The following is a 14,595-nucleotide window of genomic DNA, read 5'->3' on the forward strand; positions in this document are numbered from 1 at the left end:
TATAGGAAAGTTGTTGTGAAACTTGAAAGGGTTCAGAAAAGATTTACAACAATGTTGCTAAGGTGGAAGGGGTTGAGTTACAGGAAGAGGCTGAATAGGTTCAGTCTATTTTTCCCAGAGCGTTAGGGGCTGATTGGTTGTCTTACAGTAGTTCATAAAATCATGAGCAGCATGAATACGGTAAATATTTTTAAAAATTCATTCATGGATGGGGGCATCACAGGCCAGACAACATTCATTGCCCATCCCTAATTGTCCAGAGGGCAGTTCAGAGTCAACCACATTGCTGTGGGTCTGGAGTCACATGTAGATCAGACCAGATAAGGATGGCAGTTTCCTTCCCTGAAGGACATTAATGAACCAGATGGGTTTTTCCAACAATCAAAAATCGATTCACAGTCATCATTAATTCTTAATTCCAGATATTTATTGAGCTCAAATTTCACCATCTGCCATGACGGGATTTGAACCTGGGTCCCCAGAACATTACTGCAGTCACCAGACTGTTAATCCACTAGGCCATCACCTCCCCTAATAGCCACAGTCTTTTCCCCAGGGTAGGGGAGTCCAAAATTGGAGGGTATAGGTTTAAGAGGGAAGGGGAAAAACTTAAAAGGGGCCTTGTTCATGCAGAGGGTGGTGCATGTATGGGATGAGCGGCAAACGAGGTGGACGCTGGTATGATTACAACATTTAAAAGGCATCTGAATGGGTGTATGAAGGGTTTAAAGGGATATGGGCCAAATGCTGACAAATGGGACTAGATTAATTAGGATATCTCGTCAGCATGGAGGAGTTGGGCCAAAGGGTATGTTTCCATGTATACAGTTCAATGACTCTACGATAAACATAAAGGCTCTTTAACATTCTCCATACGGTTACCTATAGTTATGATCGCATCCTACTTCCTGAATGAAAAATATGGCAAGTTCAAGCCACTGTTAAGCACATCTAAACTAGCCTAATTTCAGCTCACACTCCATTGTAGCACTAAAGGATTGCCATACTGTTGAGAATGCCATCCGTCAGATGAACTTTTAAGCTTTGCAATTCATCGATGCATTATTCAAAAAAAGAACAGGGAAGCTGACCACATTTACATCAATAAAACAGATTATTCAGTCATTTATTTCATTCCTCTTTGTACTACCATACTGTGAGCAAATTGGCTAATATAATTCCTGACAATACTTCAAGCATACATAATTGACTGTGAACCACTTGAGCATATCCTAAATATTACGTACATACAAATCTTTAATACTGTGATGAGCTCCTCATAGTAACCTTAATCATTACTAAGTTATTGACAAGAAACAGCTCTTAAATAGCTTTAAAGAAATGTTTGCACATTGCCAATAAAAGAGCAAGAGGGAAATTAAACATTTTAAAATTACATTTGGAAATCAAGCAATCTTACCGCTGAGTGTTCAGATTTTACATGATAGTCATGACCAGCCTTTGATTTATACTCCTTTTCACAATGCTCACAAATGAAAACAGCTTTCTCAATATCTGCAGGCTCTTTCCCACATCTTTTTAAATGATACTGGTAGCCCATTAGGCTGGCAAATGTAGCTGTGCAACCCTAGGAAGATAATAATTGTAGATAAAATGCACCAAATCAAGCAACAGGGAGATTTCCAATTTTGAAAATTATTCTGAAATACAGTTGCCCCAAGTATTTCCATAACTATCTAATTGGGAGCTTTCAAATGATGAAATTATGCTCAACTCTATCTGGCAAAAATTATCCATGTAGATTCTTAGCACAGACTGCATGCATATTGTGAAGTCATGCATGAGTTTCATAATTTACTGTTGTATGTTTCCATAAGCAAGGCACTGTTCCAGGAATGCATAGTTGTAAAATTGATCCGAATAACTTTAAAAACAAGTGAATAAAATTCAGTTTTAACCTTCCAATATTAATATTTAGAATGTATTTAACCTCATTAGGGCACTTCAATTTTCCCATTTGTTTAAGTACTCTTCGCAGTCTTTCACGCTCCTGCTGTTCATCCAGCAGCTTCTCTGCATTCACCAAAGGCTGTAAGATACGAGGCAAGAAAATACTGTTTCTTAACAAGGTCAGAAACACTGTCAGATAACTTATATGAATGCAAAACAACTAGCCTTGTCTACTGGAAACCCATGTTTGGAAAATTCCACACAGTTTCAATTTCCTAATATGCATTCCCAGCAAGTAATATTTCTCATTGGATGCCGGTGTTCATAAAATTGAACCTCAGCTGCCCAATTGGATGGAAGCTTTAACTAATGTAATCAAAAGTTGAGGTCATTCACTAACCTTATTGTTGTGCTCTGCCATAGTATGATACTTTAGCCCAGCTTTAGATTTAAACTGCTTAGCACAATGTTGACACTTCAAAGCATTCTGCAGCTGTAAGTATTAAAGAGGAGTAAATCTTTCTGGATTGATAACACAGCCTTTTACCACATAATCTTAGCAAGTCATCTCAAAGGATTAAATTTTATGTAACTAACGTTTAAATGAAAAAACATTGATTTAAAATAACATCTAAAATATCTAAGATATTCCAGAACCCTCACCCCATTCCCCTCCCTGATGAAGGGTCTAGGCCCGAAACGTCAGCTTTTGTGCTCCTGAGATGCTGCTGGGCCTGCTGTGTTCATCCAGCCTCACATTTTATTATCTTGGATTCTCCAGCATCTGCAGTTCCCATTATCACATCTAAAATATCTAGTTATTTTTAAATACGTTTTATTCCTTCCTGATACATTGAGAAAAAAAATTGTGAAATTCTAATGCAAAAATATCATGCACAAATCCACCACAGCTCAATGGGATTATACCACCGAGTATCTGAACCACAGTTAATTATTTTGATCACTCTCCTGCTCAGCTTTCACAGAGAAAGTGTACTTTTAAATCAGGGAATTACATAGGATGGGTGCATTTAGTTATTGATTGCTTACTGTAATGAGTAAAATAGTAGAAGGACAAATTGAAAATAATCTCAGCAAGGAGAGATTGAGTAAAAACTGTATTCTTGCAGATGGTAAAGCAAATGCTTAAAAACAAAAACACTAAAGGATAGGGTAGCAAGCAGGACACAGGGATTGGACTGGGAAACATGTGGAGAAACACCTTCACAGACCTGATAAATCCAAGACCTGTTTCCTATGATGTAACACTTACTCTATGCTCATAACTTTTCAAGAGTGGACATCAGCTGTGGGGATCAGTGAGAACTGCTTAAATAATTTGTTAGATAAACACCCTGACTGACACAACAGAATTGGCATTTCAGTGAAGTAAAGAAATTCTCCGGTGTTGAACAGTATGCATTGTCAAGGCTTACAAAGACATTTGAGTATGGGACCAGAAGATGACTCAAACCTCTGGTATCCCATCTCAGTGAGGAGTGAAAACTTTCAAGGAAGGAGAAGATGCGGAATGTGTGTCAAGTAATGAGTTAAGTGGGATGAACATATAATGGTGAAATGTATAAGAAACATTTTCAAAAAATGGCTGAGATAACTGTAATATTTTTAAGCCAGTACATCATCAGGCTTTGTAAATTTAGTAAGTGCTAGCAAATCTAATCACATGAGTACTATTGCATACTAATATTCAAAGTACCTGCTTAAATAATCTTAAATAATCATAGTGTTGCAGCACTATGAAAAGTTTAAAAATGGTACAGACAGGCACTGGGGTAGAGATATTGGTAGAAAGAACCATTTATTGTAACTATATACAAGCAAAATAAAGTTACTTTGAGATTTGATGTCCAGAGATCAAGATGTGCCTGTTCTTTGCTCTTAATGTTTGCAATGAGGCAATTGCTACTTTTATTAAAAAGAACATTTGCCTCCCTAAGAAGGTTTCCTCAAGGGAGCTGCATGATATACAGACTGTTAAAACTCCTTTCCTCTTATAATAAGAAAAAACAGAAAGTATTGGAGAAACTCAACAGGTCTGACAGCATCTGTGGAGACAGAAATAATGTGAAAGTTTCAAATCTAATAACTCTTTTGCTTTTTGTTAGCTCTTTTCTCTTGCAGCTTCATCAACTTTTCCTCTTTGATTTCTTCCTTCTCTTGTTCTGCGTATGTGAATATCCACAAATAACTCCACAATAAGAACTTCATGTCAGAGGAATGAAAGTAGAAGATATCCCTGTTGAAATTGCAGAAATGTAGCTTGCAAGTTCACTTCTTAGTTTCCCAGCTGAGAAAAGATGTTTTGGAAACACTCAAGTCAACACTGATGTTTCAAAGTCTATGAACAGAGAGCTCGACCACTCCCTGGTTTGATAAAACAAGTGGGTAACTTTATCTCTCATCTACAGATTTAATTCAAGTCAGGCTCAATTCTTACATAAATTTATGAATTTCTGAACTTGGAGGTTTTGCCTTCATTATCATTTCATTTACAGACATGCACCATGGAGTACATTTTCTGGCTGACATTAAATTTAACTGGAAAGTGATATTTCTCTTGGAACTGGTGTAACTCACGTACATGACCTGTACTTGAAGTGGCAAAACTAGTAAATTTCTGTATTCCTCCACTACCATGCACCTTCTCTTTAAAATTTCTGAAATTCAACTCCCATGTATTTTTTAACATTAGAGAAATCTTACGTACCTCTTTGCAGATTTCTAGGTGTTTCTTCAAGCCTGCTACAGTTTTCCTGTGTACAGTCATACAGTTTGGACAGATAACCTCTCCTCTATCTGAAATCTCCTGCTGCCACTTTTCTTCCTGGCTTCCTGTTGTCAATCATATAACATTAAAAGCAACAATGTGTGTACTTCCAGAATATTAATTGTTTATCACATATTTAAGACCATATTATTTATATAATGCAATGTTGCTTGGTAATTCACAAGAAATAAATTTCTACTCTAGTGCAAGACAGTTTTGTCACAACCACTCTTTACAGTCTCTTTTGCAACTGTTCCAGCTGTTTTTTTTTCACTGGCCTTTGAGAATCCAGTCAGTAAACTGCCAATAAAAACAGTTCTTCTCAGCAGACAGACTTAGCAAGGATGTAAATGTTGTTGCTGTTGATTGAGTTCAGAGTATTGGGAATGAGTGATATTAGGTCCTGTGCAGAAGTATCATAACATTGCAAAAATACAAACTACATCCAGATTGATAAGCCCATTAAATGAAAGCATCCCTTTTGAAATAGCTGTTGATACATCTAATTCTGAAGGAATGACTTTAACTTGATCTGCTCAATAGAATACAGGAATGCAGTAAAATAAGAGACTTCCTATTGCTTGCACATTTAACCAGTACTTTTTGAACAAACAAGTGGCAGGAGACTTAGCAAAGGGGAATGGATTCCTTCTTTAAATGCAGAGATCATGCTCCACGGGGATCATCAAGGCTTGGCAGCAATTCTGATGCTGCTCTAAGGTAGTTATTGTGGCCTCTGAGCCAGACAGATTTGGTGGCAAGCAGGTCTGGGGCTCAAGGAGTCCCAGAAAAGCAATAACTCCGAGGCAAGTTATTTCAACTTTTTGTTTCCTGTTACATAGAGTGATAAAGCACTGAAACAGACCCTTCAGTTCAATCGTCCATGCTGACAAAGTCTCCTAAACTAATCTAAACCCACTTGCACCTTTGGCCCATATCTCTCTAAACCTTTCCTATTCATGTACCTATCCAAATATTTTTTCAATATTTTAACTGTTTCTGTATCTGCCACTTCCTCTGGCAGTTCATTCCACATAGAAACTACCCTCTGTGTGAAAATGTTGCCCCTAAGGTCCCTACTAAATCTTTGTCCTCTCACCTTGAAAATATGCTCCCTAGTTTTGAACTCACCCACCCTGGGGAAAAGACTTATGCTATTCACCTTATCTTATGCCCCTCATGATTTTATAAACTTCTTTAAGGTCACCCACAGCCTCCTTTGCTCCACCCCTGCTTTCCCAATTCTTTACAGCAGGATCTCCAGACAGGACCTGGAGCATTGCTTTTCACTCAGGCTGATGTCTTACTCCAATAGTGAAATTTTGTGGAAGAAAATAAAGTCTTGCTTCAAATAGGCTTGTGCCTGAGTCACTTGAAAATGCACTCCAAAAATAAAATGTACCCTAGTGTTTTGGGCCATAGACCTGAATTTAACTCTTGTCTGTCATTTTGCCACTGCTTGATTAATGTTTTGGTTTCCGAGTTGAAAACTATAAAGCAACCCAGCTTTTCTTCTCTTGTCCTCCAGCAGCTGAAAGCACAATATTGACATTGTATAGCACCTAGCACCAGCAAACAAAGATGAACATAGACTAATTCCTCTGCAATGAGCTGTGAATTTTCACTGGTCTCTAATAAAGCTGCTGGAACCTTGGGCTGGATTTTAGAAGTAGCTAAGAAGACATGCTGTCAGTACTGAATGCAGAATTTGACTTTGCAGTATAATGAGTTAAATTTAACTGTGTCATATTTTAATGAGGTACATGGGACATCATTGCAGGAAGTGATACAATGTCACACGAAATTGTTGTTCCTACAGGTGTGGGGCAAGATTAAGCCACATGTTTCTGAATAAAGTTAACTATTTCCTTACCACAGCAGACTCCATGAATATTCTCTATTAACAGAATGAGACTCCACTCCAGGAAGCAGTGGAATCTGACCATGGCACTTTAACAGCAGTGGAATGGCCAATGTTCAATTGAGGATAGCAGCCTTTCTGCCAAAGTTGCCAACTAAATTAATTAATTAGACTGCCCACCTAAAGTTTAATTTGGCATTGTTGTGGGATGGCTGTCCACAGATCTGCCTGCCTGGAATTAAACTGGTCAGAAACAGGAAAGTGTAATGGTGTCCACCCAGTATTATCCTGTCCAATTAAATGTCTTCTCAACTCCAAATTTGTAATGAGGAAAGCATTCAGTTCTACACACGAATTTTTTACCGCAAAATCATACAATTTTAATAATTTAGTTTCAAAATTTGACTCAAAATATTTGGAGTGGGTTATAGATGAAACTGAAATGTTTTCTTACCTGGTAAATATGTGACAGCTTCTTTTTTAATATGTACTGCTAAAGGTTTCCTTTGCAATTCTTCATTGCATGTGCTGTTATTTTTCTTCTTGCCTTTACCCCTTCCTTTGTCATCTGGTTTTGACAGGCCTTTAATTAATCATCACAATAATAACTAATTAGTCCTTTCACTCTCTTTAAGGGTATTTTGATCTCTTCTACGACAAAACATAAATATTCCACAGATATATTTTGTTACTCTTTTCACAATGCATCTTGCTTAGTTACGTGATAACATAACATTTCATTGCACAACATTTGACTTACAAATTTCAACTCAAGATCAATTACCTAACCACCAAGAAGCAGAGGGGGAAAAAAAAACCACTGGACTAAACACTTCCTGCCATAAGTCAATGCATCTGAAAAAATCCCACAGTAAGACAGAAATCAAGGAGGCAAGAAGTAATTCTAACTTGATGGTGAAAATGTAAAGAAAATGTTTCACTTGTTGAAAATATTGAAGTAAGATATTTTTCAAAAAGAAACATCTTTATGAGAAACTTTACCCAAAACATCTAAGTTCTAAATAGTACATAATACTGTTATGTTTGTTCTTGTGAATGAGAATATCTCGGATAGATTATTAAAATATATTTTCATAATGCTTCTAAGATATAATAATGCAAAGCTGAATTATCTGAATGAGATTTTAATTACCTGATTGTTGTGTTCGTTTACCTTTTAATCCAAAGGTTCCTGAGATAGATGGTTGCTCCCCTGTAAATTTTTTAGGTGTCTTCTGTTTCCTTCCTGGCTCAAACAACATATTGCAAAACATCAGTCTGAATTACTTAATTTTTATACCTAATCTGCATTTGACCTCAGAAGCACTCATGTTTGGCTTGTGAATTAATGGTTAAAATACATGAAAAATTAGTGCTTGTCAGTAATACATTCTATTTCACTAGATGTGTTAAGTTATTGAAAATAAACTATTTTAAAATACCAGACAAGGACAAGTCAAATGAATGCTTTGAGTATATATTTTCTAACATCACCAATGTTCACTATTATTTTAACTTTGGAATTGGTTTTGCAAATTAATAATTCTCACATAACACTCATTTTGTCAGCATGGTCCAGCTGATTCAAAAACAACAGGATATAATTTCCTGGCATTATCAAATGGAGGAATTGTGGCCAACTTAATTAGTAGCAGGGGATGTAAGACAAAAAAAACGAGGTTAAGTTGCTTGTTTTCTTTTGATGTGGTGAACAAATGGGCAAGGACAAATATGGTCAAAGGCAGCTGTGTAAGACTCAACTGGATCATAGAGGGAATGAACAGATCTTTAGTTAAGACAAAGTTGATCAGGTTGAGCAGAAACAATGGACCAGAAAATAGATATTGAATGTATTTATAGGAACTTATTATTTTATTTATTACATGGAATCCTGCTGGATTAAATCAAAACACAGTGAGACTTACTATAAATCTTACATTGCTTGCTCACTTTCCATTTGTAAAATAAACTAGGTTCACTGATTTACATTGAGCCACATTTTTCTATAATGTTAATCACCACTATTTGAGAGACTGGAAGAACACTTGTGCCATTACAGTGGCTGGTTTGGATTACAACATGCTTTAATTGTCATAGACCCAAGATATGGTCTCTCACAACTAAATATCAGGCAGCAAATGTAAAGTCATGATCATCAAGGACATAAGTTCTGCATACAGGGAACATAAGTTAAATTGAAGGATGATTCTTAACTATATTTTGTAAAGCCTATGCTTAGTGTTGTAACTAGAATTACATTTCTGAAGAAAATAAAATATCTCAGAACTGAGAAATTAATTGTGGCTTGAAAGTACATTTCCTCAAATATGCTATGCTTAAGGTCTGCACCAAATACCAAAAATGTTGCCATTTGTACTTTGCTATGGTGTTTACTATCTGTATAATATTCAGGCTCACAGGTTAAAAAAATTTTCTAAAAATGCTTTTGCTATAAAACATCCAGAGACTTATTTTTCTGTGGCTTGTACTTCAGGAATACTTATCTTCCAGGTATAAAGCATGGGCAATAGCAGAGAAGGCAATTATGTCAGGACTTTGCCTCCTTAATGCTGAACCAAGACTTTCCTCAAATAAAAGGTGGACAGCATGTTCAGGCACTGGGTAAAACTAGCCATAAATAATCAGGGAGAAGACGTCTTCGCCCTTTTTGCCCCATTTTGTCAAAGCCTACCAAGAATTTGTTTAAACTCCTATGGAATGCCTTAAGATATTTTACTACAATTAAGGTGCTAAATAAATATGGATTGTTGTAGTTGCAGCAAGGCAGTATGCAGTCCACCCCTATGGAGTAAACCATGCTTACCATCATGGAAGCACTATGATTGAGGTGACAGAGCTGAAGCCTGTTAAGCAGACCTAATCTGCTTCCCATGTCCCTCTTCCTTCTCAGCCCACAATTGGTTCTAATTTACAAACTGCAGACACTCTAAGTATGTACTTCTAGCATTCTCTCCCTAGCTCACACAGATCAATCTTGTGCTTTGCTCCTTTCAGGTGCCCAAAATGGTAACCTTGCAATGAATTAAGAATGTGAAGCGGAAGAGGAAGAACAGACTGAAGATAATGAAATCACACCATCATTTGTTCTTGTGTTCATAACTATTAACTCAGTGATAATGCACATAATTTAGAGACTGGACCAGAGGCAGAATCTATATCCTGTAAGTCATCAGGCACAACTGGCCTGCAGTCAGGCCAGAGAGAAAAGACAGCATAGTTGCTAGGACACTGATGAGTTTGCAAATAAGTTCTGTTGCAGAGGACTCACATGAAAACTTCCATGGAGAATTAACTGAAGGCTATGCACAATAACATTCATTGGCAAGCTAAGCAGAAAGCTTGTCAACATCAAAGAGCATGGATAAGTTAGTACCAATCTTGTACATGACTTCACACAGAACATAAGAGGCCTTGTCAGATGGAAGTGGTGGCCAATTCCACTAGTTCACTTTCAGACATAACAGTGTTGCAGAGTTTGGTGGTCATTGCATCAGAAAGTTGCAGGAATGGCATGGCTGCCACTTTGGACATGAAACAGTACCCTCATTACTGAAAATACAAGCTACTTGAATTTTCTGCCCCCATTATTTGGAATACCTGGAAACCTTTTTTGTGTAACAGAAGAAACAAATGTATTAAGCTTAATGACAAAACTGTCCACCCTGGGACAATGGGAAATCTTTTTGACTTTCAAATTGTTACAATAGAAGAATAAGAATAACACCATGAACTGGCAAAAATCAATAACTGATGTAGGTTGGTATACTGGTGCCTTGTAAATAAGTAAAGGTAATCTGTAAAGTTGCCATAGTCCTACTGGATCATAGGGTTGCTCATTACAGAGTGATGACTGGTGGTTGTTTAACCTAAGCATCTCCACACCTCAGGCAAGTGGAAATGTTGAGAAGGCAAGTCCTTCATGGTATCCTCAGCCATTGCAGGTTTTGAACCCACACAGTTGGTGTTACTCTGCATTGGAGACTAGACAATCAGCTAACTAAGCTAACAAACCCCAAACCATAAGTATGTATACATTCGTAGTTGTGGCAACTTCCTTTATCGAAAACAAATCAATAAATTAGTTTATGTTTCAGAACATAGACTGCTATGGAACTATAACAATATTTGAATAGAAATATTTGTAGCTAATCTATCGATCATAGTAATCTTACAATCATAGGACATTCTCCCAAAGTCAGCAATAGCACTGGTAAACCAATATACCTGCTAATAATTTAATCACGAGGTAAATATGATGTCATCTTAATCCACAAAGGAAACGTTTAGTGCAAAGATTTTAAGTCAACAATACATAATCTTCACGACAGTAAACAGATTCAAAACTGTACACAAGTATTAGTCGTTAAAACAGGACCAATGAAAAAATTCAAAATAACTTCAATGTCATCAAATCCAAGGGTATCAATGCTGCCAGAGGTACTTGCACAAATTGTTGCATAAATCTGCTTGATAAACAGATTAAGATTCTTTTTCACTTACTAGGTTAGTTTCAGATCAGGTTAATTCTTAAAAAATTATTCTAAATGTTTCAGCAGGGACTCTGGAGAGTGTCTAAAAAGAAATCAAATAAGGGAGATTTTACTAGATAAACAATAGCCATTTATAGTCTAATGGTGTGAGGCTGTAAAAGCGCAGCAGGTCAGACAGCATCTGCAGAGCAGGTAAGTTAATGTTTCAGCCCGAAACCCTTTGTCAGGACTGGGGCCTGGGGAGGGGCCTAGAACTAAATAGAGGGAGGGGTTGAGACTGGGAGAAGGGTAGGAAAGATGGTGATAGATGGATGCAGGTAGGCGGTTATTATGATTGGTCCGTGGGAAAGGTGGAGCAGATAGGTGAGTAGGAGGATAGACAGGTCAGGTCAGATCAGGAAGGGGAGGCCTGGATATGGGACAAGGCTGGGGATGGAGGGATTTTGAAGCTGGTGAAATCAATGTTAAGGTCATAGGGCTGTGAGCTTCCAAGGTGAAATATCAGGGGTTGTTTCTCCAGTTTACGTTTAGCCTCACTCTGACAGTGGAGGAAGCCAAGGATAGACATTTTTCCGGGGAATGGGAGGGAGAATTAAAATGGATGGCAACTGGAAGGTTGCATTGGTTGTTGTGTGCAGAGCATAGAAGTTGCGCGAACCAGTTTTTGGGCCTGCGTTTGGTCTCCCCGGTGTAGAGGAGACCACATCGGGAGCAACAGATGCAATAGATTAGGTTGGATGAAGTGCAGGTGAATCTCTGCTGGATCTGGAAGGATTGTTTGGGGCCTTGGATGGAGGTGAGAGGGGAGGTGTAGTGGCAGGTGTTGCCGGGAAAGTTACTGAGTGTGGTGGAGTAATTGGTGGGGAGTGAAGAGCTGACAAAGGAGTTATGGAATGAACTGTCCCCTGTGGAAAGCAGACAGCAACAGGGAGGGAAATATCTTTTTGGTGGTGGGGTCTGATTGTAGGTGGCAGAAATGTTGGAGGATGATGCATTGGATCTGGAGGTTGGTGGGGTGGTATGGAAGGACTAAGGGGACTCTATTCCTATTGTTGTTGGGGGAGGGTTTTGAGGGCAGAAGTGCGAGAAATGGAGGAAATACAGTTGAAGGCATCCTTAATTACAGAAGCAGGGAATTTACGGTCACTAAAGTTGGAGGACATCTGGAATGTCCTCATCCTGGGAGTGGAACGCCTCATCCTGGGAACAGATGCAGCGGAGGCACAGAAATTGGGAGTATGGGATAGCATTTTTGAAGGAGGGTGGGTGACAGGACTGTGTAGTTGAGGTAGTTGTGGGAATCAGTGGGTTTGAAATGGATGTCGGTGGTGAGTCGGTTTCCAGAGATGGAGACAGAGAGGTCCAGGAAGGGGAGGAAGTTATCAGAAATATTCCAGGCGAATTTGAGGGTGAGCTGGAAGGTTTTGACGAAGTTAATGAACTGTCATGACATCCTTGGCCTCCTCCACTGTCAGAGTGAGGCCAAATGTAAATTGGAGGAACAACCGCTGATATTTCACTTTGGAAGCTCACAGCCCAATGGCCTTAGCATTGTCTTCACCAGCTTCAAAATCCCTCCAACCCTAGCCTTATCCCATGTCCAGGCCTCCCCCTCCTGGCCTGACCTATCCTGTCCATCTTCCTACTCACCTATCCGCACCACCTTTCCCATGGACCAATTGTAATAACCCCCTACTTCAATCCACCTATTACCATCTCTCCTACCTTTCTCTCAGACCCACTCCTGTCCCTCCATTTATGTCCGAGCTCCCTTCTCCTTGCCCAGTTCTGGTGAAGGGTTTCGATCCAAACTGTTGACTTACCTGATCCTCCATTGCTGTCTGACCTGCTGTGCTTTTCCAGCCTCACACATATAGACTCCGGCTTCCAGAATCTGCAGTGCAGTCCTTATTGTGTTCAACTCCCCAAAAACCATTTATATTCTGACTGTCATTACATGATTGCCTCAAATAGTAAATTTGGATTACATAACACTGCTTCAAACAAAAACAATTTTTTTTGTGCTTTTATAATGGTGCCTGCTTAGATTGGACTCTCTTGGCCTGGCAACAAAATTACTGTTCGTACATATTGGTATAGTACAAGTTAAAGAGCCTGAAAAGCATGCAGTATAAAGAATTTATTGATGTTTTGGTCATCATGAGGTACAGTCACTAGAAGGAAAGCTCAGTAAGAAAACAGTGGGTGAAGGCAAGTGAAGATTGCGAACCATGGAAGAATTGTGGCTCAGGTAATGGTTTGTAATTTAGGAAGATAATATAATTGCTGAGGTATTACAGCAAACTTTGTTTTATATGCCACCTTATTAATGAGCGTTCTCTATAAACCAGCAAAAATCATATACTTGGAATACCAGAAATTTACTGTATTATCACAATAATGGGGTATGAATTGAGGATGGGATTGAGAAGGCTCTCTGCCACTAAGTTTTATTTAAGATAAAGTTGCATTATCATTTATGTGATTTCTGCTGTAAATAAATTATAGCAGTGATATCTATATCTCCTGCATTACATTTCTATTACGTAGTGTGTGTTTTTACACTGATTGTGTAGACCTTGACCAACTGGAATATTTGATCAACTGAAACACTACTGATTCCACAGGTGCCAGTTAATAAACAGTTTGCTGTATCATCAAAGGAGAAATGTACTATCAGTCAAAACATAGAGGATGGATGAAGAGAAGTTGGCTGCACGGAAGCTCCAAAGAAGTAACCTTAACTGTTAAATAAACGCACATTTTTATTTGGAACAAAAAGAAAGTTGCTGGAAAAGTGGCAACATCTGTGAAGGAAAAAAAGAGTTAACATTTTGGGTCTAGTGACCCTTCCTCAGAACATTTTTATTTCCCTATTTCTGTTACATAGTGAAATGTTTAATTACAGTATAATTATAAAATAAACATTTTTTTCAGATAACTGCAGTGAAACTAAATACACGACTACCACTTTGAACTGTTGTCAGCTTACTGTGTTTTGTTCTCTCAGGATCCTCCTCAGGGAGTGAGACCTGCTTCTTGCCTTTGCTCAATTCATTAGACGTCAGAGATTCTTGAGCATCTGCAGTGTTTGGTAATTTGTTTTCTCTGTTCTGTGTTGCACATTCCCCATTTTCAGAATGTCTACTTAATTCTCTCTTCTGTTGCTTAGACTTTTTAGGTAATGTTTCTGCATTTTCAGCAGCCCTGAAACAGAAGTAAAATTTTCAGCTATTGGTCACTGAGTATATTAATAAAAAAGCTCAATAACGGTACTGCCGTCCCAGTACATACAAGACATAACTAGCTTCATTAAAAAATACTTCTGTACTATTGCACAAAGACTCAGAAAAGTGTTCAGTTAGGGGGCGGAGGAAAACAGAACCTAGATAGGGGAAAATGAGGAGGTAGGTACAAGGAAAATGGGATGTCAAAGGAGATGTGTGGTAAGGAGAGAGTGAAAGAACAGTAGTGGGGAGTTACTGGAGAATCATCATTTAGGTCTGTACAAAACTTGCTATTTT

The 14,595-nt window shown here is 38.2% G+C and overlaps 1 protein-coding gene across 6 annotated transcripts in view; it reads right to left on the reverse strand.

Annotated features, from left to right (window-relative positions):
• The window catches only part of LOC125461181 (zinc finger protein 512B), a 100,567-nt gene that overhangs the window by 17,098 nt on the left and 68,874 nt on the right, over positions 1–14,595 (reverse strand). For 4 of the 6 annotated variants that reach the window (XM_048549659.2, XM_048549658.2, XM_048549660.2 and 1 more), the window contains exons 6-12: positions 14,064–14,278; positions 7,714–7,806; positions 7,015–7,143; positions 4,640–4,764; positions 2,312–2,404; positions 1,952–2,050; positions 1,421–1,588 (exon numbers count right to left, since the gene is read on the reverse strand). In XM_048549659.2, coding sequence (XP_048405616.1) covers positions 1,421–1,588; positions 1,952–2,050; positions 2,312–2,404; positions 4,640–4,764; positions 7,015–7,143; positions 7,714–7,806; positions 14,064–14,278 — 922 coding nt within the window. The remainder of the gene's footprint in view (positions 1–1,420; positions 1,589–1,951; positions 2,051–2,311; positions 2,405–4,639; positions 4,765–7,014; positions 7,144–7,713; positions 7,807–14,063; positions 14,279–14,595) is intronic. The other 2 variants (XM_048549662.2, XM_048549663.2) reach the window with 2 other exon arrangements.

Source organism: Stegostoma tigrinum, chromosome 19, assembly GCF_030684315.1.
Source record: "Stegostoma tigrinum isolate sSteTig4 chromosome 19, sSteTig4.hap1, whole genome shotgun sequence".
In the NCBI taxonomy this organism is placed as follows: domain Eukaryota; kingdom Metazoa; phylum Chordata; class Chondrichthyes; order Orectolobiformes; family Stegostomatidae; genus Stegostoma; species Stegostoma tigrinum.